General features: G+C 37.8%; 1 protein-coding gene across 16 annotated transcripts in view; it reads left to right on the top strand.

Annotated features, from left to right (window-relative positions):
* Positions 1–27,060, top strand: part of CADPS2 (calcium dependent secretion activator 2) — a 522,703-nt gene that overhangs the window by 386,626 nt on the left and 109,017 nt on the right. For 10 of the 16 annotated variants that reach the window (XM_029924158.1, XM_029924180.1, XM_029924174.1 and 7 more), the window contains 4 exons: positions 6,875–6,976; positions 14,215–14,278; positions 17,251–17,374; positions 19,390–19,410. In XM_029924158.1, the coding sequence (XP_029780018.1) occupies positions 6,875–6,976; positions 14,215–14,278; positions 17,251–17,374; positions 19,390–19,410 (311 nt within the window). The remainder of the gene's footprint in view (positions 1–6,874; positions 6,977–14,214; positions 14,279–17,250; positions 17,375–19,389; positions 19,411–27,060) is intronic. The other 6 variants (XM_029924195.1, XM_029924187.1, XM_029924240.1 and 3 more) reach the window with 1 other exon arrangement.

The raw sequence follows: 27,060 nt of genomic DNA on the forward strand, positions 1-27,060 counted from the left end.
TTCTGAATTCTTCTCCTAAATTATGTACCTATAGACCTTTAATTAAAATATTGTTACTTTTAATAATATTGGGTGTGGGGCAAATATGACCTATCAAAGAACACTAACAATCTCTTTATTTTTATTTAAAAATCACTTTGATATTTTATTTCTATTAAATTCTAGAGTTCTAGGCAATAACCATTCTAGTGTGGTTTCAGGAGAACCCAGTTATCAAGCACCTTGATGAGGGCCCATGACCTGTTTATCACTAAACACAAAAACTGAGTCACAAGATCACGTATCTTCATAGAGTCGGAGAACTGCTCTTTTTTTTCAATAAGTTTTTTTTTTTTAATAACCGCCAAAGAAAACAGACTGCAGTAGGAAATTCAAATCAGGAATGGATTGGGAGGGAGGAGTATTTAGAAAGATAATAGATTTTTTAAATGTAATTTGCAAAATATTTTTTGCAACTCATAGATAGTTCTGCTTCTACTTCAATGAACACAGGGGTGAATTAATTTCTTCTGGATATTTAAAATATCAGGGGAAATGACATTGATTTCCGTGACCCAGGTATGTTCATCCAAATGAGATCTCATTTTGTATGGAACAATAAGAAGTGCTCTAGGTTAGGGAACAAAATTGGGAGATTACTGTTTTCTCCCTCTATTTCCATCATTTCTTATTCTTGTGCTGTGTGTGTCTCTCCTCCTTATTCTGTTCACAAATGGATAGTGGTGGGAGCTGCATGAAGTGCAAAGTGACTTTGGCCAGTCGTGCTGCCGGCCCAATTGACAATTCCAAAATGTCTCTCCCCTTCTCACTTTGTCCAGGCGAAGCTAGGAGTCAGCACGTGATGAAAAGAAGCCTCTGAGAAACTCAGAAGCATCTTTGTTATCTGCCCTGTCACTGCTTACAAAATCTCTGTTGCTGCAAAGCCCCCAAGCTGCCAGGGCAAACTTACTTGATGAACTTGTTGGTGGGGGTGGGGGAGGGGTGGTTTGTTGGTGCAGGAAATCTCTCTCATCATTTTACCAGACTTTCCTGTACAGTGGTGATTCCTTGTATCTTTCTTCAACCCACAAGCTTCCGGAGCACTTTCTTGCAAGCAACATGCAGACTTCTAGAGATTCTGAAACCAAGGACACTTTTATCCCTCAAGCATCTAGAGTCTCTCCAGCTGATAAAATGATTGAGAAAATAACCATAGAACGAATATGCTACAATTTTCGTTAAATAATACTCATCAGCACTAAAGGAATCTTTTGAAGTAGGAATTGTGGAGAGCTCCCATGATAGAAGAATTTTGAAAAGTGATGTGAAAGTTAAACAGACTTTTTTACTATCAGACTTTGCAAACATGGCCTCCAGCAAGATCTCATAAATTGTATTGTTCAAAAAATCCTTGGGTCTCAGGACCATCGTTTTTTAAAACCTGTTAGAAATCAGATGAAATGGATACTACAATTAGTTTCTGTTGATCTTTATGGGCCTCTGAAAGTCTGTATCATACGGGAAAAAAGGACCATAAAATGTGTGAACTCTAAACTGTTCAAGGAAAGTGAAGCTATGAGGTTAGACCGTATTTAAATATTTTAGCAGATTCCCTCATCAATATTTGCTCTTCGGCCCTAATGCCTGACTCTGCAACCCGTTTTTCACACTCTTTCCCTTTAGCTCTTCCTTGAAATATGTAATAATTCTTACCTTCATAGAAACTAATTTCATATCTGAACTACCCCAAAAGCCGTCAGAGATAATGGAATGTGGATTATAATACTGTTTCTCTCGTTTTTAAGTTGTCTTTGAAAAGCATCCTTCTCAGGGGCACCTGAGGTGGCTCAGTCAGTTAGTTCAGGTCATGATGTCACAGTTTGTGAGTTGGAACCCTGCGTAGGGCGCTGTGCTGACAGCTCAGAGCCTGGAGCCTGCTTCAGGTTCTGTCTCCTCCTCTCTCTGCCCCTCCCCCACACATGCACTGTCTCCATCTCTCCCTCTCTCTCTAAAATATAAATAAACATTTTTTTAACAATCCTCAATTTAGAGCTTATTTTGTATTTGTCACTGAAAGTGTTAATAGTAACGACAGGATGTCCAGTATACATAACAGATTCTATTTGTTTTAAAATGCCTAAGCTTCTAGGTGGATGAATAGCAGAAGTTATAAAATCTATTGTAAGATCTCTTTGTTCATGTATGAATTTAATAAAATTCATGTGTATAAGGCCTTAATATATATAGGAACTATTTTTGGATAAATCTGCCTTTTGAAAAAGGTGGAGTGTGTGGATATACCTGTGAATGTGCCTGCGTGTGATCCTTTCTCTGAGAGCAGAACACGACCTGAGGAGGATGTAAGGTGAGGCTCTTTAGCATCAGAGACAGAAGCTCCCGTTGTGTGGACTCTTTATTTTAAACAATCTATCAAGTATAATTAACATACACCCAACTGCGTTTGCTGTTCATTTGCTTATTACATAACGCCAGAAGGAAACTATGTTGTAACTTGCTTAGGTCTGTAATTAAAGGAAGTGCATCTACTTTTAAACTGTATTTTATAATTTGTATCTCAAAGTTGCATGGAGCAGTGTTCTTCAAAGCATGTGACTTCACTAACTGCAGGCCCCAGGAAAAAAAGGAAAAATTTAAATCTTGACACATGAGGATGTTTTTTGTGTCATTGGAACAGCTTTAATATTTAGTTATCACTCATAGAACTAAGCTCCATTTAACATTTGAATCAGAAAATCGGCCTTTTGTTTTAGAATTTTCAGTAACCATATTTTAACATGCTTTTTTAAATCCATGTCAAAGAGGCATTATTTATTTTACTTTTATTATCTCGGAGTGGCGGGGGGAGGGAATTCTGTTCTTGAAATTTAAAGCAAATGATTTCACTAATAATTAAAATGACAGGTAAATACTAAAAATGTTCTGCTAAGTGTAAATTCAACTAACTTTTTCTACAGCTCTTTCTTACCCAGAGTATTTAGAGTTAATTCCTGTTCTGTTTGTTCATCAAAAAATGCCCTGTTTTACCTACCGTTGTAGGATTTCAAACATTCCAAATAATCTAATGCTAATACACAATAATATTTTTGATATTACTAACTCATGAATTTTTATAATCTATAGCTGGTATTTTTATATTCTCTGTATCACTTATTCACGTCTTTAGCACTTCTGTATTGAACATCAATCTCCCAGCTCACGTTGTAGGTACCAGAGTTGCAGCACAATGGGGGCAGATAACAAAATAAATGTATGATGTGGGGGTGATGGCGGTATACACAGTGAGCAGCAATAACGCATATTATAGGAGACCTGTGGGGAGGGGAGATTACAACGTTATCTCAGGTGGTTCGAGATACCCTCACTGATTCTGAGTTCTGTTGGTTGAGATGAGAAGGGAGTGCACAAGCCTTGCAAGACTAGAAAAGACCTCCAGTGACCATATGCAGCAGTGAGAGCAGCATATGCAAAGGCCCTGAGGCAGAGCGTGTGTTCTGTGTTTGAGAGGTAGCTAGGAGGCCATCTTTGGGGTGGGGGACCTGCTGTTGGGGATAGAGAAGATCTTGCAGAGCATTATAAGGGTTTTGGCTTCTGCAATGAGTTGTTAGCATGACAAGGTATGACTCATACTTGGAAAAGGCTCATAGTGGTGCCAGGGCTCTGACATAGAAAAGACCAGAAGTGGGAGACCAAGGAGACTGCAGTCATACCCGGATATGTTTTGAAGGTATAAGTGACAGAAACTAATTTACAAGCTAAGTTCATAAAGCTGTTATTTTAAATTTCTATTACCTTCGGTCTACTAGATGAATGTTCATAAAATATAACTGGTTTTAAGTTTCTCTTAAAGCTGCTTTCTGCAAGTACAAATTTTAGAACTGACTTTGTTGACTTTTTAATAGAATTACTGATTCAGTGGCAGGTATTTTTTTAAGTTTATTTTGAGAGAGAGCGCACACGAACAGTGGAGGGACGGAGGGAGAGAGAGAGAGAATCCCAAGTGCATGGAGCTCCGCTGGGGCTCGATTTCATGAACTGACCAACTGTGAGATCATGACATGAGCCGAAATCAAGAATCAGATTCTTAACTCAGCCACCCAGGTGCCCTGTAGGTATTTTAAATTTTATTAACTTTTAAGCTTGCTGCCTTATGTAAGTAACAGAGAAAATGTCTGATGTAAGTATTTTTGAAATATTCCACATTGCTTCTCAGATATAGTTTCCCTTTTTTAACACAGCTCTTTTTTTCCTCTTTATTATTTTCTGTCAAAACATCGGGGGAAAAGAATAAGATGTGGGCACTAAAAGCCCTGGATTTGGAATGCAAGAAACTTAGGTTTGAGTCCAGGCCTCTGCACTTATAAGCTGTATGACCTTGAGAAAGTACCTCACCCCCCTGAGCCTCGGCAGCCTCCAGTCTTGGAGGCCAGCACACACTACAAGACTGGAGGCTGCCAAATGGGCTGCTGTGAGCATGTCTTATGTTCTGCATATAAAACAGCTAGCACAATACGAGGACCATGTTAAGAATTGCGTCCCTGAGAATTGCTGTGTTTGTTATAATAACGACCATGACAAGGAAGGTCTGATGACTTAGAGATATTTGCATTTACTGGGAAGAATAATTTTAGAAGCTCTTATCTGTAGGCATGACCACCGCTAAGTTATTTGTTCCCAGTCACTTAGGTATAGATGCCCACTCCGTATACCTAATATTCAGCACATAGTCTGCTTATGCCCTAAAGGTGTATAAATAAGGACATGTCCAAAATACTACTGTGTTTAACTTGTCAGATATGTGTGCCTGATTAATTAATAAGCTCACTAAAATGGCGGTCCTTCACTCTGTGTAACAGTCTTTATCTTAGAGAAAGTTGACACAAGTGGTGTTCCCCTGACTTAACCTTTCTCGATCCTCATCACCTAAACCCCTGGCTCCATCGTGTCAGGTAGGCGAGGTGCCCAGTGAAGTTCAATATGGCAGTCTCCCTGGGAATCATAGTCTCGTTTGACAGTTGAAGCAAAGTCGACTCTGATCTGACCGTGTGGTGTCTGCCAGAGAACAAAGCCAAAGAGCGATGTCAGTCATCACAATACAAGTTCTTTGCCCTTTCTCATCAAGTTTGCAAAGGTATATCTAGCGAAATACCCACCCATAAGGTGGTATGAGTTTTAGTGCTCTCTGTGTAATAACATACAGTAGCTATAGTTTTCAGCTGAATGCTCAAATTTCCAAGTTAATGATTTATATGGAGCTTTCCACTTGAACTTTGTGATCATTATTGTACTTATTCTGAAGTGATAGTCTGGGTTTTTGTGTATCTTTTGCTCAGTGGGTATTTACTCTGAAGTGCTATGTGGAAAAAAATCCATTATATCACAAGTGATTATAATGTAACAAATAATTATAAAACCTTGGGGTTAACTCACTCTTCATTGTTTTGTAATTTCAGGTATAACTTTAAAATTAATTGCTTTTATCCTAATTGAGTAGTTGCAAGTATCAAAGATACACACACACATACATGTTTATATATATGTAAAACAAAAGTGGGAGAACCAAATAAAAACCTTTTGGGGAAAGTTATATGAACTATTTTCATAATCATTTCTATCTATTTTATATATAAGCATTAAAAATAGTTAAAGTTATAAACAGATAAGTCTTTGGGAACTAAAATATAATCTTTAGAACAATAAGCCATTTGGGGAAGAAATGATTAGTGTTAATTATCAAATGCAAAAGATTAATTTTGTTAAAATATATGCTTTTTGAATATGAGATTATATGTCTTGCTCTTTGTATTAGTTAAGTTAAAATTCATATTTTCAAAATTTTTGATGATTGTTACACAAGCAGATACTTAAACTGATAGAGTATAAATTCTAAATCTATTATTCATTACAAATATTTTATACTTTTAATTCTGAGCTTAGTAAAAGAAGATGTCTGTTCATCATAATTACTTCTAAAAATTTTAATAAGATCTTACCCTGATTCCATAAGGATATTTGACTAAGCACAAAAGTCTTGAAACATAGATGGTCTGACTTCTCTATATGTTTTTATTCAAATATTTATTTTTAAATAAACTTAAGTGTGCCCACACACTTAAGTAAACAAAAATATGGTGCAATAAACCACTATATGTATTCAAAATTTCTATGTGTTTTCAACAATTCAAATTAAATCTCCAGTTTCACATTAGCCTAATTTTTATTTGGAAGAAAAGCAGTTAAGTTATTTTAGTTTGTATTCAGTATGCTTTTATAATATTTCTATCCAGGGGATGTTTATTCAATTTGCCAAATGTTTGGTGCCACTATAAAACCCTTTTCACAGTCATTCTCAAGGACTAATCATTGTTTTCTGTGATCTGGAAAATATTTATTATAATCATTTACCTTGAAGGCTGTCTGAAACAGAATAATTCCACTGTATTCATTCCAGGTTAAAATATGAAGCAAATGGCTACAAATACCTCCTTTAAATAAATTCCCACTATAGGTGCAAGTAATGTGTATGCATTGTCCTTAGCTGTTTCAGGGAAATATAAAGATTATACCCACCCACCCACCGACCCACACACACACACACACACACACACACACACACGAGCACTGGCTGGCTCAGGTGATTAAGCGTCCAACTCTTGGTTTCACCTCAGGTCATGATCTCAGGGTTCATGAGATCGAGCCCTGCACTGGGCTCTGCGTGATGGCACAGAGCCTGCTTCATATTGTCTCTCTCCCTCTCACTGTGCCCCTCCCCCACTTGCACTTTCTCTCTCTCAAAAAAATATATAAAGATATAAAATATATGAGAATAAGCATTCCATCAATATAAATGACTGATTTTGATTTTTTTTTTTTCCAGGCCTGATGGAATTGGAACAGTTTCAATGGAAGAAAAAGAGAGATTTGAGGAGATAAAAGAAAGACTCTCTTCCCTTTTAGAAAATCAGATAAGCCACTTCAGGTATATACTCTGTTCATTAATATTCCGTATTTGCTTTCTTCATTCAACACTCCAGTCCCCTACAGGACTGTATTATGTCTTTCTGCTGCGACTCCAGAACCACCAGTAGCTTCTTCTCCGGTGCGTGCAGGGTAAGATCCACGTTCCTCAGTCTGTGGTCTGTTTCCAAGCACACCGTTCAGTGTCCACCATTCGTTAAGGTAGGTCCCTTCGCCCTTCAGTGCCCAACGTGGAATGCGTCTCTCACTTGTGCACTTCTCGTTCTTGAGGAGCCTCTTTCCCCAGCGCTGGTGACTAGTCCTCTCTGAGTCACCAGGCCAGGAGCGTCTTCTGTCCTGTCTTCACGGTGGAGCCTTTCTCACTCATTCCACCAAAGACTGAAAATCCTGAAGTCTGTCAGCATATATAAGCTGTAATTTTCACTAGTCGTTTATCACATTGTTGTAACACCCGTTTTTAAGTGTTAAATTTAAATTTTTTATTTATATTTTCTAAGAACAAGAGCCATACTGCCTGGCACAGTTCCTTGCTCAAAAAAAAAAAAAAAAAAAAAAATTAACCATTTAAAGTAAGAAACGTTTGCAGAATGAAAGGTCAAAAATCTTAATATTTTTCCCTCTGATTATAGTTAGCTCAACAGAACCTAATGGTTAAAAACAGAAATTTACCAATATGTCCTCCCCCCCACACCTTTTTAAAATAATGTTTATCGGGTCCTATAAAATGTTGCCAGGTCACTATGTTGCATCTTACAACATGTCTGTCTTGTTGCAGGGATCAGATTTGAAATCATTTTATCATTATTGAAAAATTTAGTTAGTGTACTTCTTTAGTAGTTGGGAAAAGCTGTCACTTAACCATTACCTTCCAGGCATATTATAAGTCTTCCCCTATGGGTCTGACTAGCCCAAGAGAAAAGACAGAAAGCTATGGATGATAAAGCCTCCCACTAGGACAGGCCAGCCTGCAGTAGCAAAGACGCATTCTACGCATATCCCCCTCAGGTGCACGTAGCTTCCATTCAGGTTTTTACTGCCATGCTTTTAAAAATGATAAGACAGCCAAGGTCATCAGACATTTGAGGAAGTAAATTAATATGGAAAATAGAGTCTAGAATAAGAAATAAAAAAAGCAATTAGGAAAGCATAAAGATTATATGGGGAAAAGAAAATTATGAGGGGGCTTAGGCAGTGAAAACCTGTTATTGAGTCCTTGGAGAGATTTAAGAAGATAGAGCATCTATAAAACAAAAGCAGGATGTTGTTAAAAAGAAATAAAAAGAATAAACCTCATGGGACAAATATAAACTCTTAGAAATCATATGCAAATGCTACACAAACACATACACATTATTAAAAATTAAGTTAATGAAACCTTCTAGAAAATAACAAGAGAAAGGTAGGAAAATAGAAATACAAAGATAAAAATTAAGGATTTGCTCAGGAGTTTCATCACCATAAGTAATAGGGATTCTGGAAACAGGTAAAGCTGAAAGTAGGAAACTAACTGTCCATAAATTTATTCAAAAACATTTTACAGAAGTAAAAAACATAAGTGTTCACAGTGAAAGAATTCATTGAGTACCCAGAACAGTGGATTAGAATAGATATTCATTGGGAACATTTTCATGAACTTCACAGCATCTTGTGGATAAAAGAGAATATCCTGAAATACAAAGAATTCAGAATCAGAATAACTCTTCAACATTGATTTGTTCTACAAACATATATTGAGTACATGATATGTGTCAGGCAGAGAAGAAAGTTAAAATTCCTTTTCTTCAACTTTCATTCTGAGATGAGGAGCAGTACCAATATTCAAGACACCATGCATCAGTGACTTGAAAATTCTGAAGGTTATTTTCAACCTAGAATTCTATACAACTAACAGTCTTAAGAGTGGTAGTAGAATAATACTTTCAGACATCAGGACCTTAAAAGATATGTTTCTTTAGGTGCCTGACTGGTTCAGTCAATAGAGCATGCAATACTTGATCTCAGGGGTCATGGGTTCAAGCTCTATGTTGGGTAGGGAGCCCACTTTAAAAAAAAAAAAAAAAAGATGCTTCTCATAATCCCTTTCTGGAGAATACAAATTCAAGACAAAGGAAAAAACAGAGGGATAGTTAAGATCCCTGAAACTGAAAATCAGCATTAAAGAGGAGGCAGTCTTCATCGTGGTAGTTAATAGAAAGCCCAAGTGATGGTTGGACTTAGAGAGAAGCCAGTTCTGATAAGAGCATGTCAGAAAAATTCTTCTAGTAAATTAAATTGACAAAATATTAAGATGTTATAATATGGTGAGAGAATTTACCCATTTGGAAGTGAGTTTGGAGTTATATTAATTAGATTATATTAGTTAGATTGGAATTTGGAATTACATTATATAAGGGCTATAAAAAGAGGAAGTTAGAGGCTCCTGGGCAGCTCAGTGGGGTAAGCATCCTACTCTTAGTCTCCGCTAACAGCATGATCTTACGGTTGTGAGATCTAGTGCCGCATCAGACTCTGTGCTAGCACGCAGAGAGTCTTATGATGCTTCCTCTCTCTGACCTGCCCTTGTGCATACATGCACTCTTGTGCATGTGCTCGCTCGCTCTCTCTCAGAACAAAAAATTTTTTTAAAAGTAAAAACAAAGACAGGTATTAAATATAAACAAAATGATGGCACATAAGAAATCATAGTATGTGTCTCAGTTATCTGGAACATGTACATAATATAAATACTAAATGTAATCCCCCAAATGGTATAACTGTGTTATGGATGGATACGAATTACATTTAGGCTTGGATAAAGTAGTCAAAAATAACTTAAAAAGAAAAACACTACATATGTCTAAGATGGGATGATATTTACCCAGTCATCTGAAATTTAAAAAAAAAAATTTAAAGACTAAAATATGTGGTAAAGTGTGTTTTAACACATTAAACGTAAGACAATGAATAAAAGTGATTCTTGAGACATGAGAAACAACTGAATAGGCCCTTTCATTGCCTCTGCTTAGCACTAGGGGAGCGTTTCCAGCTCATGGCCCAGGGAGAAGCATCCCGGTGGACGCTGACTTGAGACAGAGGTAGGAGTCCAGGAAGGACAAGACAGCCAGAATTCTCAAATCAGATTTCTAAAGTAAGGTAGGACAGACCTATAGGTATTTGCTGAGGGTCCCCTTAGAGTCTTCAACTATGTGTTGATCTAAGCAAGTATATAAGGAAACTATTTAAAGTCAGGCAAATAATCCTTTCTCTCTGGTAGAATTACAGAAAAGAATCCCCAAAGCTAATACAGAGCTAAGAGGAATACCAGTTTCTACCACACAGAGTGGAAAGCTTCTGAGTTATGAGTATTGGGTAGAATTATTACCAAGAGGTCTTTTGCCTCAGTAATGGAAGAAAAATTAGCCCTGTTTTTATCTCTCCTGATGAGGATTAAAATCAAAATTCAAATAACAAACTTTTTAAAAGTAATTTCATTGCATTCGAGAACAAAGTTCAAGAATAAAGAAATACGAACATATTGAGCCACCAATAATGTAAAATAACACTGTCTAGCATCCAGTCAGAAATTTCTAGGCATACAAAAAAAATGGTAAAATATAACCAATGAAGAGAACAAAAGCAACTGAAAGTGGAAATGACACAGAAGATAGAATATATGGTAATATATTAAGAGAATTATTACCAAGTGTCATATATTCAACCTGTTGAGGGCTTTAATAGAAAACTTACAACTTCATACTTAACAGTGAAAGACTGAATGTTTTTCACCTAAGATCTAAGGCAAGGCAAGGATGTTTGCTCAGAAATCAGTATTCAAGGTAGTGTGGTATGGACAGTTCAGAAGTAGACTCATACACATATGGTTGATTGATTTTCAAAAATTATACAAAGATAATTTGCAAAGTATGCTTTTTTCAATAAATATTAATCTGGGCCCATACCTCATACCTGATTGAAAAGTTAACCTAAAATGGATAGATCTAGAGAACAGAAAATGTCTCTGTGTTTGGACTAAGCAAAGATTCTTAAACACCAAAATCATGACTCATATATGGAAAAATTTTACCTTGAACTTCAACAACATTAAAAGTTTTTGATCTTCCAAAGACCTTATTAAAAGATTAAGAGATACATGCCAGATGGGAAAAACTATTTGCACAATATATATCCCACAAAAGACTTCTATCCAGAATATATAAATAACTTTAAAACTTAGTAAGAAATGAAATAACTCAATAAAATAATTGTGATATTTCACCCAAGACATATGGCGAAAAGGCATATGAAAAGATGCTCAACATCATTAATCTTTAGGGAAATAGAGACTAAAACACAGCGAGGTACTATTCTGTCATTAGCATAGCTAAAATTTAAAAATTACTACTCAAGGTGTTGGCATGGATGTGAAATGGAAAGTCTGCATATACTGTTGATAGGATTATAAAAGGGGACAACCCATTTTGTAAGATAGTTTGCAGGTTTTAAAAAATTTAAACACCTACCGTATGACCCAGCCATTCCACCTATAGGTAGGTATCTCCCAAGAGAAATGAAAACATACGTCCACGCAAAGACTTTTATGTGAATGTTCATCCCTTAACATACCAGCTTTAGTCCTAATAACCAGGATATGAAAACAAGCCAGATGGCCATCAACAAGGAACAGATAAACAATGTATTGCAATACTTCTGAGTGGTAAAAAGGGATAAACAGTTGATAACACAAAAATATATTAAGAGAAATTAGTTGCAAGGAAGTACATGCTGTGATTTCTCTTACACAAAATTATAGAAAATAGAAATTAATCCAAATGACAAAGTAAATCCGTGGTTTTTTGGGCGCACTGGGTGGGGAAGGAGCATGTGGGGGTCACGAATATGTATGTTAAGTTGATTGTAGTGATGGCTTCACCCGTGTTTACATAGGTCAAAACTTATCAAATTACATATTTTAAGTATGTGCAGTTCATTAGATATCCTTTATACCTCTAAATCTATTAACAACTAAGTACTTCCATAGTGGAAAGTTACTAGAAAAATATTTAAAAATGAAAAATCAAGAATTAGAAATATTAGCATGTAGGTTAGGAACATAACTTTTAAATACCGAAAGACATAGCTAAAAGTTAAAAATGTTTTTTTTTTCTGGAGAAATTTACTTGGGGAGTGGGGTGGAAATGACATAGAATACTTCGGTTGTTCATAAAAAGCCTGTAAAAGAAGCTTCCTTTCAGACTGTGTGCATATAAAACTTTGAAAAGAAGAAATCCTGTATTTTAAAATGGATACAGAAAAGAAACAGTTGTGGGCCATGTCTATCCAGGTTCATTTATCTGTGTAATTAATTTCCCAAGGTAGGAATCAGGGTGATTTTAATTTATTCAGCTTAGATGTTAAACTTTGTTGAATTTTATTTGATAACTGAGTATTTTCCACTTTGCTTTGCTATTTGAGAGCTATTAAAGTGGTAAAAAACCAAAATATTTATCTTGAAAGGCAGAACAGAACTATTCCTTTCTTTTAAAACTCATTTTGTAAAGATTAATTAAGCTTCTGTGTAGTTATTTTCTGTACTTTATTGATTCAGGATTACTGGTACTCTGTAAATGTGCTGAATTATTTACACATCATGGGCAGCTAATGCTAATTCAGAACATACCCAGTGGGACCTCAGAGCCCTGAAATGCTAAATGTAATCTGGGATCAGTAACATTCATTCATAAAATGTGTCACCCACAGGTTAATGGAAATAAACAATAGGAAAGACAATGGGTGGATTATGCAAATACACTGAAAAGATTTAAGCAGGGGGAGGGGACTATAAGAACCCAATTTGTGATTTATTTAAACGTGGATTAAGGTCCATGGTACACAAAATGATGAAAACTACTTGGCTAATTTGCTAGTGCTCTAAAAGGCAACAGTGCCCAGGAAACAAACCTATCAAAAATAAATTGGTTGTTGCTTTTATGCACGGTAGCGGAGGAGAGTAAGAGAATGCATTGAGGCAAGAGTAAGTGAAGCAAATTTTTAACGGTAAATGAAATGATAAACAGTGTTCAGAAGAAAAATTTGACTGACTGGACTTGTGACATTTTTTGCATTTATCTGAAACTAATAAAAATTTCATAAATCTAAAACCCAGGCCCTAATATAAATTTAACAACTGCTTGTGAGAAATAGGTCTTCAATCACTCTTCAAAATCCTCTCCTATTACATAATTTGAATTTAAAATATATGCACTTTTAGGGAAACCTGTTCAAATTGCCTTGTGAAAAAAATAATTTTACTGTGAATTACATCTTAGAAGATGTGTGTTAACCAAGTCCCTGAATAATGGCAGCGGACATGGAAATATACAAACTTCAAATGACTAGTTGGAAGCTTTCTAATCCAGAGGGAAGTGGCAGTCTGCTGGAGCACTTGATCTTGGGGGGGCGAGGGTGAGGGGGCAGTGGTCGGGTTACTGAACCTGATTCAACAAAGCAAGGAGCTCCAGCAGGATGAAGTGGCCATGACCTTCTCTGCTCTTTAAGTGGAAAGTGACCTGAAGAGGGACCCCTGTGTGAAGAGCGATAAATCTGTTACCACCGAATGTCCACTAACTTCCACGGAGACTGCTCGCTTGCCCAGCCTCTGACCCTGGTTTCAGAGCACCAGCAGACCCTGCCATCCAGTTGTGGGGGTGCATTAGGAAGACATAGGACTGGAAAGACTGAGGATGTCCACTCTGCTGCAAACTGCAGAGCTCGCCAAAGCTTGTGTGTTTTGTGTGGGGAGGCTGTACAGTTAGCCACTGGCACAGACAAAGGGAGAGCTGGAACCTGTTTTGTACCAGAAGTGATGTCCATGGGGTGCGTTTCCATCTCAAGCCACACAAGTACCGGGGGAGGTGGGGGAAGTCATTTTGTTGATGAGAGAGCCTGATAACGACAAACGTCAAGAAATTTTTCAGGGGATGTATTTTAATGATCTCTTTAATAGCACCTTGCTTTCTGAGCCTGTATCATCAAAACTGTAGAACCTTTCCATCACAGTTTACAAACCCTTCCTGTTTAAAGGAATTTAAAGCATGGAACTAGATAAACTTCTGCTGTTAAAAGTTTTCCCAGATGGGCTGATGCTATTTTAACCAACTCTTCACTGTTCTTTAATAATGCCAAGTAATAGAAGAGGGAATTATTTGGCAGTCTCGAATATCAAATGTGTGACTTTTTTTGTTCCTCCTTTTGCTTTTAAAGATACTGTTTTCCCTTTGGACGACCTGAGGGTGCCCTGAAAGCTACACTTTCATTACTGGAAAGGGTAAGTTTGAACACTACTTTGTAAAGACTGTTTGTGTCCTGGTGGCTGTGTATTTCAGTTACCCACCAGGAAGACAAGCCCGTTCCTCACCAGCGTGTTCCCTGAGGCCGTTGGTCACTTTGTCACCTGCTCTTACTATAGCCCCTCCTGTTGACTTCTTCCTCCCAGAGACCTCTCTGAAGCCCACCCTGCCACCCTGTGCCGAGTGATGGGCATCTTGGTACTATCCATTTTCCCCACCTCTTTCTTTCCCTCATGAGATTTTCTAGTTAAGTATAATTATCTGGTTTTCAGACTTCATGGTTGTCTCTTATTCCCCCCCACAACTTATTTGAACTTCCATCATATTTTTCACACCTGTAAGATTTTATCATTTAATATTTACAAACATATCATGCCTTTCATTCTAAATCAATCTCAGAATTTGCTTCAACTTGTGTTACTTTAAATGAATCCATGAATTGAAGAAATTCATTTTCCCTCAACTAAATAGCAAAGTTTTCATATCCATGCTAAAATAACTTATGAATGAAAATACATTCTCCATTCCTGTTTTTGTGGCAGACTGAATTTGAAAGGGAAGAATCGTTTTCATTTCTTTATAAAAATATGCATATGCCAGGTGGATCCTAATGGTTAAGTAATGTTGACAATTCCTGTTTCTTATTAGTTTTAGAAAGAATTTCTAAGGATCATTTATAGCTCATGATTTGAATGTTCTGGTCCTGACTTACTGACTTCAGGCACTCGGTCTTGCCCACTTTTCTGCAAAATGAATTCTAGATCGTTTACTAGCACTTCTATTAAAAAGTGACGTATTTTCACTGATTTAAGCACTTGGAAGATGAGGGCTAGAACGGATGACTGTAATGAGGTCTTCGGATTATGCGTTGATTTCATCTGTACACCCCTATCTTATCATTGATCCCTGTGCATCATGTGATAGAATTATTATAGTCGTGACCTGTTTTATTTGAATTTTTATAATAAAGCTGCATGTAACCCAAGCTTTAGAAAGGATTCATTTCATCCAATTCATTAAGGAATCATAGAAAAGATAAAATCTTTACAGAGAGCTTTACTTTTAGAATGGCATCCCATCCTGGGGACCTAATCCAGCCTCTGTGTGCTGGTTTCCCAGGTAGAGCCTCCTCCTCCCACCCCTCCACCCCCCACCCCCGCCCAAACATGGAAGAACGGAAGAGTTAGTAATAGCAGAGTCACCCTCATGTCCTGACAGGCAGCAGGGTGAAGTGACCTTTTTCCCAGTTATGGCCGCTAATCATGGCTCTTGCTGAACTGCGACAGAAATGGGAGGGCCATTTCTTCATTTTCACGTCTCTGTACTTATTGATGGTCTTAGAAAAATACAATCTCCATGTGAATTCTTCATACTTATTATGCCTTGGAAGACATGGAGAAGGTACAGGAGACAGGCTGTCTCCCGTTCTGCACTTGTGCCCTAACGCTGTCCTCTGCCAGAATAGAGGATACAAGTCCCTCCATTCCAAATTAAATAGCCAGCTCCTGGATAATATAAACTATCACCTGAGTTCATTCCTGGACTCACCTCTGTAACAGACCATATACATTCTAATTTCAACAGCTCTTCCTATTATTTAAAAGTGTACCACCATGGGAAGAAGGCCTGATAGTAGAGTTCATCATTCCACGTGTGGGACAATATTAATTTTAAATTTAAATCTTACTAATAATCACATTAAAAATAATAGTACATTTTTAAAAGCTTTTTTTTTGCTATGAGCAGAAAGACTTTTCTGCCTATAAAGACTCTAATGTGCAGTTCTAAGTGCCAAATATACACAAAATGTGTTAAAAATTTTAATATGAGACTATGAAGAATAATTGAATTTGATGGGAAGGAAATTTTTAAGTGATAAAGTTTGCTATTTTGGAAAGGAAACCTTGCCTAACAAAATTAAAATATGTTGTGAAGGATCATCAGTGCTTAAATAGTTGAATAAATTTGAAATTATAAAATCCTCATGCTGAGGCTGATCAAAAGAGAATGAAGTAATAAGGCATGGATGTTTTCATGTTCTTTTGATGATTCTTTAAAATGAAAGATTAGCAGGATAGTAAGAATACTTACTGTTCTTGTCTTCTCTATACTCAACATTTTACCATATATTTTATAATTTGAATGTAAGCAAAACAAGAAGAGCTGCATTAAATATATGGAAAAATAATTCTGGACTAATGGTATAATCAAAATTGACTGTAAGCACTTTTATCAGTGAAAAGTTTTTAAGGGAAATTATCAATGGGTCATCATAAAAGTACTTAAATACATTATATCTTGAAATCTGGATATGATTGCATTTTCACCTTGCTGAGTGTAATACTTATAAAGGAAAAAATTGAAAAATACAGTTAGGAACTCAATGGAAAATAATCTGTTTTTTTTTTCCAGAAAGTTTCTGTGTGTTTTAACAGAAATTCCATTCATTTCACTAAGGCAAAGATTTTCTCCCCCTCAGCAGATCACAGTAATTAAAGTTTAATTGTGAGAATTAGAGATCTTGATTTTTATAGAGCTCAAAAACAGCCCTTATGATTAATGGAATTTTGTTACTGTTTTCATATATATTGCTCAAAAGATTTAAAGCTTTTAAATTAGGGATGTGCCAAAGAAACTTTATTACTTGTCCCAAGGACTGTAATCCTGATCTGAAACAGCTGCTCTAATGGTGTCGTGGGCCCCTGGAGGAAAAGTGACAGTCCTCTCACTGAAAGGTGGCCTGGCCTAGGGGAGGTTTTGATGTGCATAAATGAGGCTTAGACAGGAGGAGCCAAGATTGGAGGATTATGTTCCCAGTTGTGAAGTGCCGACTCATTACTTTCCCCTAGTGTTACCTCGGACCCCTTCCTAGTAATAGATACAAGACAATTTGTGTAATTTGATTTTAGAATCTATTTTATGCGATCTCTCGCTCTCTCCCTCTCTTTAGGTCTTAATGAAAGATATTGCCACTCCCATACCAGCAGAAGAGGTGAAAAAAGTGGTCAGAAAATGTCTCGAGAAAGCTGCCTTGATCAATTACACTAGACTCACAGAATACGCCAAAATAGAAGGTCAGTGCAGTGAGCAATTGCCGAAGTGGCGGTGAGAGCCAACAATGCCTATTAACTGAATTTTCTGTGAGAAGTTCTTTCCTTTCCTGAACAAACCTGTACCGTGGCAAAGGGAAATGTCTCATTAAAATCTCAGCTGGTGAACTGAAGAGCTTTTTCCTATTCATTGCTTTAATATGCCTCCTGGGACTCTGCTTGAATGAAAGACCCAGGATTCGTGCTAAAGTTGTCCTTTGTTCTTATTTTGAGTTTTCAGGGAACCAAAAGGTGTTTTCATGGGTTGTATTTTTTGACATTACCGTAAGTATGTCTAACGTTTCAACTGGAGGTAGTATCTTCTTTCCTGGTCAGTAACAGTGTAGTATTACATAATTTTATTTTCTGTTCAACAGTGTCACTCAAGGAAGGAGGAAACTTGTTGATTATGGTGAGGGCCAAAATAAACTGATAGAATCCTCTACACCTTCTCATTGCTTGCAATATATGAACACATTTGAACGATTACATCTCTTGAGAGGGCTGCACATTTTTTTTCTCTTCTTTCAGATTTCACTCATTAAGAATACGGAGATTTAAGATACTCAGGAATAACTAGACCAAAATCTGTGGCAAAGACACAAAAATCTGCTTTATTTGACAATCGTTTGATATGACTAAAAATAATAGAAAGGGCCTCAAGTTTTTTGCTCTAATTATCCATAAAACTGGCTCATGTCATACATGTAGCATTCACTTAGGAAAAAAGTTTGCGAAGTTAAATACTTACATCTAAAAATAAAGGCTAATCCTCTATTAGAAAAATTTTAGTAACTTTTAATATAAAATTGTACTGAATTATAAATTTATGAATTATTGATATGACAGTTTTATCAAAAGTGGTGCAATGAAAAAGACTGATTATAATTGGCTGTGTTATGTCCTTTTTTCTCTCTCCAAATCTGATCAAGCTTTCTAACAAGCATGCAATAACCAACCTCCTGAGTGATTAACAAAAAAGCCATCCCATCACTATAGCAACCGGTATTATATCACGAGAGTAACAACATGAAACCTCCTTAGTTACCAGTTTAACATCATTAATTATGATATCATGTTGTGTTAAAGCAAAAGCAATGAATATTAGATCATTTGAGGAAAGTGGAAGATAAACAGATTGGTTTTCACATTGTGAATGCTCCTTCAAACAATCTTTGTGTTTTGGAATATTGTATGTTGTGAACATGGGTTGACAAAATTGATATAATAATAGACCTATTAAAACCTTCCAAATCTAGTAAAGGGAAAAAGTTTGTGCACAACTTGAATCAACACAGTATTGTTTTATCCAATCGTTTAAACTCAATCCAAAAAAAAGCCTATGTGAACCCTTTTGTTCTTAACTGTCCATTCTCCTTAGGATCTCTGACCATTGTCCAAGAAACTGAAAAGATAGGATATTTCTGTTTTCTAGTTCTAGCATCTGTTTTAACATGGGTAAATGAAATTATTTGCCACAGCCATGGATAACTTTTATTCATTAGCTAGATAAACGTGTTAACACGTTTGGCGATCAAAAGACATAGCCGTTCCTCTGGATCACACATAACAAGTCTGTTAGAGAAAATCCTATTCCAGGACCAAATGAACAGTGAGCAGGGAGCGCTCACACCTCTTTCCTTTCTGGAGTCATCTGTCTCTTACTTCTAGTCTACTGTGAGAATATTCTAGAAAATGGATCCTAGAAATCTAGTTGCGTGGGACTACTGAGCAGTCTGATTTTCAGAAGAACAAAACGCATGCTTATTATACGAGAAAACTGCTATGCATTTCATTTTCTCTTTTCCTTCCCACCCTTTCTTGTATGTTATAAAATAAAGCGCCCTTTGTTTTATGCTCAAGAACCGACCAAGAACAAAATCAAATTTAAGTTAGAAATAGGAAGTGGCCACTTTTCTCTGCTTAACTGACCGTCTGCATAATGTGAGCAACATGGGTAGAGTCCGCTTTTTTCTAAATTGTCTTTTCTTATGTTTTAGGCCCAGCAGAAAAGGAAGCAGGTAACGAGCGTTTGTGCATGCACGTGCCATGATTTCTATTGTGCTGGCATGATGTTTGATATTGGTGAATAGCTGTCTGCTTTTCAGGCCTCCTCTTAGATGACTTTGATCAAAATACTGAAAATACTTTCATTGTGGGGGAACTATTGTTAATGCTCTATAGGTAAAATACAGGCCATTTATCTCCGTTAACGTTCAGGATTTTTTATACAAATTCAAAGCAAAAAACCTGAGGCTGTATTAATATTCAACATTATGTTTTAAGCATGGACAGTAATCTTATTTGGATGCTATAGCCAGTATTTGGAGGGCTCTTACCGCTAGAGAAGAGGACTGTCTCTCCTTTATCACTCCTGAAAAATAACACAGTGAAAAGCATAAATGCTATTAAATAAGAAGTAAGAAGCTCTTAACTTTGAAAGTTGCTAATCAGAGGAATGAGCAGGGGTTATGAAATCCTAGTCTCAGGAAATTACTAGGAAAGTGTTCTTTGGATCTCTGAATTTTTAAAGGTTTCGTTACTTTTTTCTTATGCCACTTATCACAGTGGTAGTTAATTATGTGATGTTACCTGTTTATCTTGTCTGTCTCTTCTTTAGCCCCTTGCAGGCAGGGTCTTTATGGACCGTGTTCACTGTTGCATCCCAGCACCCAGCCCTTCGCCACTGGCAGCAAGCAGGCTCTCGGTGCCTGGAGAGAGAGGAGAGCTTAGCTAGTTAGTTCCGTGGGGCAAGAGCCCAGTGATGAACCTTTCTAGTCCAAGTTTCCCCAGCCATTTCAGTCCCACAGGCAGTGTTATAGACAAGTTTGGGTTGGTTTTAACTGAAATCTTCAACTAAAGGGCTCTGTTTCTGTTTTCCTAACTCTTTCCATTCTCTTTTAGCATTTGACCCCAGAAAGTGTGAGGGAAAAAAATACTCTGAGCCAGGAAAGAGGGAAAGAACACCCACAATGACCACCAAAGTGCACTTTAGAGACTACCATCGCCTCTTAAGACAGCCCTTTGTAATAGCAACAGTCCTATTCTCTTTAACAAACTTTTCTCAAACACTCTTTGGGCACTTTGCCGGCTACAGTGTTCCTGTAGTGAAATTAGGTTTTTATATAGTTGACACACGGGAAGTCCGGGGTTGTTAGGGGCCTTCCCGCTGACACGGTAAATAAGTCAGCCAGCCAGGACTGGCATCAGGTGTCCTGATCCCCAGCCTACCAAGGCTATGCTCCTTCCCCTGTGAAATAGGAAGGGGTCACAGCCCACCTTCACGACAGATGGGGTGCAGGAACCGTCTCGGGTCACACCCGTTCCCATTAAGGAGAGGAGAGAACAGGAAAGTTGCTGTCCCCACACGCACCTCACTTCCAGACAGAAGCCTTCCCTTCACACATTTTTGGCATCCATACTACTGTTCAACTCTCGAGGCTGAAGGCACTAGGAAAAATACTTCCCTTAAAATTAAATGCTAAGAGGGATGCCTGGCTGGCTCAGTCGGTGGAGCATGTGACTCTTGATCTCAGAGTTGCGAGTTTGAGTCCTACTTTGGGTGTAGAGATTACTTAAAAATCTTTTAAAAAGAAGGTTTTGAAGTAAAAAAAAAATAATAATAGAAATGCCCAGATGGAAAAGAAGGAAAAAAAATAGTGTATAATTTAGATGATGTAAGTGGAATGAAGAGAAAGTTAATCCAAGTTGAAGAATGTTGTGAAAGAATAGAAGATTTTTTTAGAAATGTAGTTATATTTCTTGGTTGCAGTTGGTAGCAAGTTCAGAGGGTTACCTAGTGTTCGTGGAGGTGTAAGTGACTAAAAATGAGAATGTCCGTTTCATGTGTAAGAGTTCAACTGCTTGATGAGACTTCCGAGCAGTATTCTCTGGGACATTAAATCCTTTCCTCAGTCAGTTTGCACCATCTAGAGAAGAGTTGGATTTCGCCCAAGATTGGTCGTGATTTTGTCATCTGTTGACTTCCTGCTCTCTCAGAGGTTTTGTTGTTGTTGTTACAGTTTACTCCGCTTCATTAGTTCCCAAAGCAACTCTACAAAACAGATATTTCATAGAAGAGGTAACTGAGACTTTTGAACAAGTCCGTAACTTGCACAAGGGCGTGCTCTTGTTATTCAGTTTGGCAGACATGAGATTTGAGATTTGCACCCCCGTCTCTCAGATACAGAGCCGTCTTCGTGTTCCTCCCGCCAGCTGCCCTGCCTCTGGGGCTGTCTGATTCCAAGGCTGGCATCGCCACCGCAGGCACAGCGCAAGAGCCAAGGGGTCACTTTTCCCCCAAGTAGATATTTACTTAATAATAAGAGCAAACACTCAATACTAGCAACTGTGTTAAGCACTTTACGTGTCTCCATTCATCCTTTACAGGAAATATTTCTATTCCTGTGTTTTTTAGGAAACTGAAACAGAGAGGTTACCAGTCACACAGCCAGAGACTGCCAGGAAGCAGATTAGAACACACTATTTCCCTTTTAAGCCGTCATCTTATTTTCTTAGGTCTTTCTCCCTCCCTTTTCTTGATGAATCTGTGTAGTTAAGGGTGTACACAGGTAAACTGCATGGGCCATTGAAAGGAGGCCGGGAGCAGTGTGGTTCATAGGATTATGATGAAAGCTGTAGGTATAACTTACACTTTTCTAGGAATCACATAAAGAGGTAAAAAGAAACAGGTGAAATTAATTTTAATAGTAGTTTAACGCAATGTATCTAAAATATTCCTTTAAAATGTATTCAATATAGAAAATTATTCAGGAGACACTTTACAATATGTTTTCATATGTGGTCCTTGAAATCCAGTGTGTATTTTTAGTGTACTAGCACATTTTGTCACCCCATTTCAAGTACTCATTTACCATATGTGGCTAGTGGCTGCTGAATTAATCAGACCACAGAGATCCCGTCCTAAGCTAGGAGCCAGACTCGAAAATCAGAAGCGTTTTGTTTTTACGCTCACGTATCTCAGTGTCAGGTGTTGAAAGTGATTAAAATGTGTAACCTTCCCCGCAGCCCGTACGTAGCGTCTTCTTCCCTTCCCTAATATTTTATTTTTCTCTACAGCACTTAGGATTCTAACACACAATATGGTTCATTCATCCTATTCTTGTCCTAGAATGTTACCTCCACCATGGCAGGACTTTTGTATTTTAGTATCTGCTCTATCTCCAGGGCTGAAAAAGGTGCCTGGCACATGTTTGGTACCCAATAAATATTTATTGAATAAATGAATGAGCTTATGGCAGAGAATGATCAAGCTATTTAGAGCAGAGAGAACATGTATAAACTGGCAAGCTGGCTTGCAAAAGGTCATTCAAATCAATCACTAAATAATTAACAGTATAAGAGCAAAAACTAACCACTTGAAAATAACAAGATTGGAGGGGTGCCTGCATGGCTTAGTTGGTTTAGCATCCAAATTCCGCTCAGGTCGTGATCTTCCGAGTGCATGGGTTAGAGCTTCGCATCAGACTCTGTGCTGACAGCTCCGAGCCTGGAGCCTGCTTCGGTTTCTGTGTCTCCCTTTCTTTCTGCCCCTACCCCGCTTGTGCTCTCTCTCTAAAAACAAACATACATAAAAAAATTTTTTTAAATAACAAGATGAGAAAAGTTAAACCAGGATACCATGCTCTTGTCATAGGTGTGGGACACCAACTCTGGACCACAGCAGCCAGAGGTTATAGAGAACAGTGGAACTGACAGCAGTTAGCACTCTAACCTGCTTCAGGTGTTTCCGTAATTCAGCCTTCTCGTTCTCTTCCATCCTTGGGAATTCTTCCCGTTCTTTATCAGCAGCACATATTTGCAGAAAAAAGGAATCTTACAACTTGGTAATAAATGAAATAAACGACCTCTCTCTAAATGCCTTCTTTCCTTCTTAGGATGTCTTTGCATTTGTTTCAACAGAACAGTTCATTTTGAGAACGTAAGATTTCTAGAAAGCATTTTTTTTTTAATTTTAAGAAATATTTGAGATCAACTCAGCTGCAAAAATCAGCTGGGTTTCTTCCTTGATTTAATTTTATCACTACTGTTTATTTAACGATAAGATCCTTTTTTTTTTTTTTTTTACAGTATTTATAGTCTGGGGTTCAAAAAGGTAGTGCGACTTCATTTTCCTAATTGTGTCTTTTTTGTTTGTTTTTATTTAAACCATATACTGTATTTATGTAAACTAGCTCTTTTTGAAGGAGAATCTTTAATTCAGGGAGTTTCTTCTAGACAAGAACAGCAATCTAATAACAGTCCCTGGCCTCTCCTGAAAACTATGTATCATATGAAGACTTACAATAAAGAGAGAGACGAGAGAGACAGCTCCTTAGGACTTGCCTTGAGCTGAGATCTTTTGCATAGGTTTGGTGGCTAGGCTTACTGTGAGTCTCAGAACACGCAGGTGCCCTAAACAAAAGGTAGCATGGAATGAACAGGCAAGGGCTTTGTGCACCGAGGATCTGTCTGGGCCCTTTGGTTGCCAGGTTCCCAGGTCTAACCCCCAGGTGCTCTCATTTTCAAAGTCTCAGTTGAACAGGTAGAGACGCTTTCCCAGAGGGCCGCGCTGCTTGCTTTCTTTGCGAGAAGTTGCACTTTGGCAGGCCTTACGTCATTAGGATGTGTTTGCCATCTGGGTGGCATTTTAATTTAGCACTCCACTGTCAGAGTGTAGCAATAAATAATAAATAAATAAAATCTGTTCTCGAGGACATGTGTGTATAGAAGTTGAGTAGATAAGCTGTACAGTTGATGAAAATACTCTTTTTGTTAGTGAATAATTTCTTACTAATATTTTTAGGATAACATAACCATTTTCTCTCATAAAAGCTATATGTGTTTTCTTATAAATTAGATTTAAACAATTTTTGAGTATTATGATGAATTCAGGTTACTAATATCTAAATAATAGTCCTAAAATTTTGCATTCCCATAAAAACTGACAGTGCAGGAGGTCATTTGTAGATTAGAAGAAACAGAATTCTCACCTTAAAAACTAAAAAGCAAAGTTGAAGAGTTAAAGAATTTCTTTGTCTCCATTTCTGGACAGCATGGCTTGGGCAGTAGGACTCTGGCATGAAAGCTCCTCTGGCCATTTCTGCTTCTGAGTCACCTGGTGATTGACAGACAAATGGATAAACGTAATTTCTGACTCTAAAAGAGAATGTCTTATTGTTGTCTTGAAAATCTTTGAGAAAATCGTAAATCTATAAAGAGGTTTTAGTTTATAAAACAATATGTATATGTAAACATTTGCTGCTTGAGCTACGTCATCTGGATAGGGGCCAACTTAAAATTTATTTTTGTTATATATATAAAGAAAAAGTATTTTTCAGATGATCAATGGGCTCTTTGAATTACATAAGAAGATAAATTTTTTCTGGTAGCTGTAAATTTCTCTTATTATCTAATATCCAACAGAAATGGTAATTTTAAACTATTTTTTCAACATGCTCTCATCAGTATATTGAGTGAAATGTTTCTAGCACCCACTTCCTTACCACCCCAGTAGCCTTACTCTGCGTAACATACATCCCAGGAATTATCCTGACCATATTCTCTTTTCAGTAGTAGGTTATGTGAATTCACTTTGGCCATTTCTACACCTAGTTTGGAATGACTGAGGGTTTGGAATATGTTTATTTGCTCCCACTTTTTTCCCACCACCTCACTAGCCTCACAAGATAGCAACCCCAAACCATATAGTGTTTGTTCACGCTGATTAGTTAACTCATGGCAATGTTGTCAGATTAATTCCTATGAAGCAAGAGATGTTTGGGGGACATAAAAAGCAGGAGTTGCAGGGATTATTGACAAGAAGAGGTAACTGAAGACAGTGGCTCCCACCGGACAGGGCTTTCCACCTGTGTGTACCTTCATTTAGCTCAAGGCAGACTTAGGACGGGAAGAATGTGCCGTGTGGTTGTACAGCAGCTGTCTGCACACTCAGGTAACCGACTGAGAAGTGAGGTCACCAGGAGCACCCTGTGCACCAGTGACCGGATGATAGTAATGCTTAGAACTCTCTCCTGGCCCCTGCACTTACTACCCACAGCTTTAGTGACCACAGGGCACCACATAGCACTCTTTCCTCTGATACTGGTTCTGTCTGCCTTTTGTTAATATTCTTCTTGATTTATTTGTGTTTAATTGTGAGGAAGCATTAGTATCTGTCCCTCCATTAAAAACAGTACCGTGCTGCTGCCTCTGGTTATGACTTTTCACCCCTTATGCTGGGATTAATATTGCCAGCACTGGATGATTGGCCATGCCTCCATCGAGGTGTTCTGTGACCAAATGGAGTGGCACCTTTCCTTGAGTCACAGTCTTTGTCGTGAGTCGGCCAGCATTTCCTTCTTGATTTTTGTAGTTAAAGTTACAATAGGTAAGGATAGTCTCAATCAGGGGTGGTCATAGCTAATCCCATATTCAAAATGAAGCTTGATTCAATCCTGATCGATGTTCTTTTTCCAAATCAGACTATCACAGGAACTTGATCTTAAATTTAAGTGGCACCTAAATTTAGGGTATTCGAGGACAGTCCCTTCCATTCCACCTTGGAAGCATAGTAAGCCTCAGCTCAGTAGCTCTATACCGACACTTCTCAGCATCACCACCCTCCCGTGTCTCCTGTTCTCCAGCACCAAGGGATGAGATGTCTTCCTCTTCAAGGTAGACTCATCAAACCTGTGATATTGATCTCAATTGCACCTACCTCTTTCTGGATGACATTTACTCCACCCTATATCTCTTCTTTCTCCCGTGGCTCGCTTCCCTGTCTTCTTTCTACATATTTCATTTCCATCTAGAACCATGGCATCTCCATAAATAGAACAGCCCTACCCTGACCTCTCCATCGCTTTCCCTCTGCCATCCAAAGAGCAGCATATGTTCACATTAATTTCCCTCACCTTCACTTCACTTCAGCCCAGACAAGTTTGGTTTCCAGTCACTGGTCTGTCTGGTGGGGAGTTCTGGCCTGGAGTGTGGCTGAGCAGAGGGGGAGTGAAGGGGCACTGCCTTGAGACAATCAGTTCCTCTTGCCTTTGGAGTTGGTGGCAGTGGCCAGGCGGCTGGTATCTGCGGCTTTATCAGAACTGGGCCCAGCTGTGCTGCCGTGACCTGAAAACTGGAGTGAGCTGAGCCACACTCAGGTCGTCATGCCTTCATTCCTCTGTATCCAACCTCTAGCCTCATGGATTATAGCCTAAGGAGACTTTTGGTCAAGTATTGCAGCTTTGAATCTAACAGATTAACAGTGAATCCGTGTCCTTGGAGGTTGCCTAATGGGTTAGTAGCTAAAGGAAAATTATAAGCAGTAATGGTTTTATACTATGGGATCCCCTACTCTAAAGCTTAAGTTCTCTGTCCCCAAGGGACATACAGGCAAGCACCTGCCTATCATTCCAACCTGAGTTTCTCCAATGACCATGAGCTTGCAAGTCAAAATGGACTCCTAAGGAGTACAGCCTCTTATAAAAGACAATAAACTAAATTATATGTGTCATCTAGAACTTATTATGCTTAGGAACAAGATTTTAAATTAAGCATAATAAATATACTCAAGAATATATAAGAAGAGTCTAGAAATATGCAGGAACAAGAAGTCACAACCAACTGGAAATATTAGGTATGAAAATAATATAGTTGTAAGAAACATCAGATAC

The sequence above is a fragment of the Suricata suricatta genome, chromosome 2, assembly GCF_006229205.1.
Source record: "Suricata suricatta isolate VVHF042 chromosome 2, meerkat_22Aug2017_6uvM2_HiC, whole genome shotgun sequence".
NCBI lineage: Eukaryota > Metazoa > Chordata > Mammalia > Carnivora > Herpestidae > Suricata > Suricata suricatta.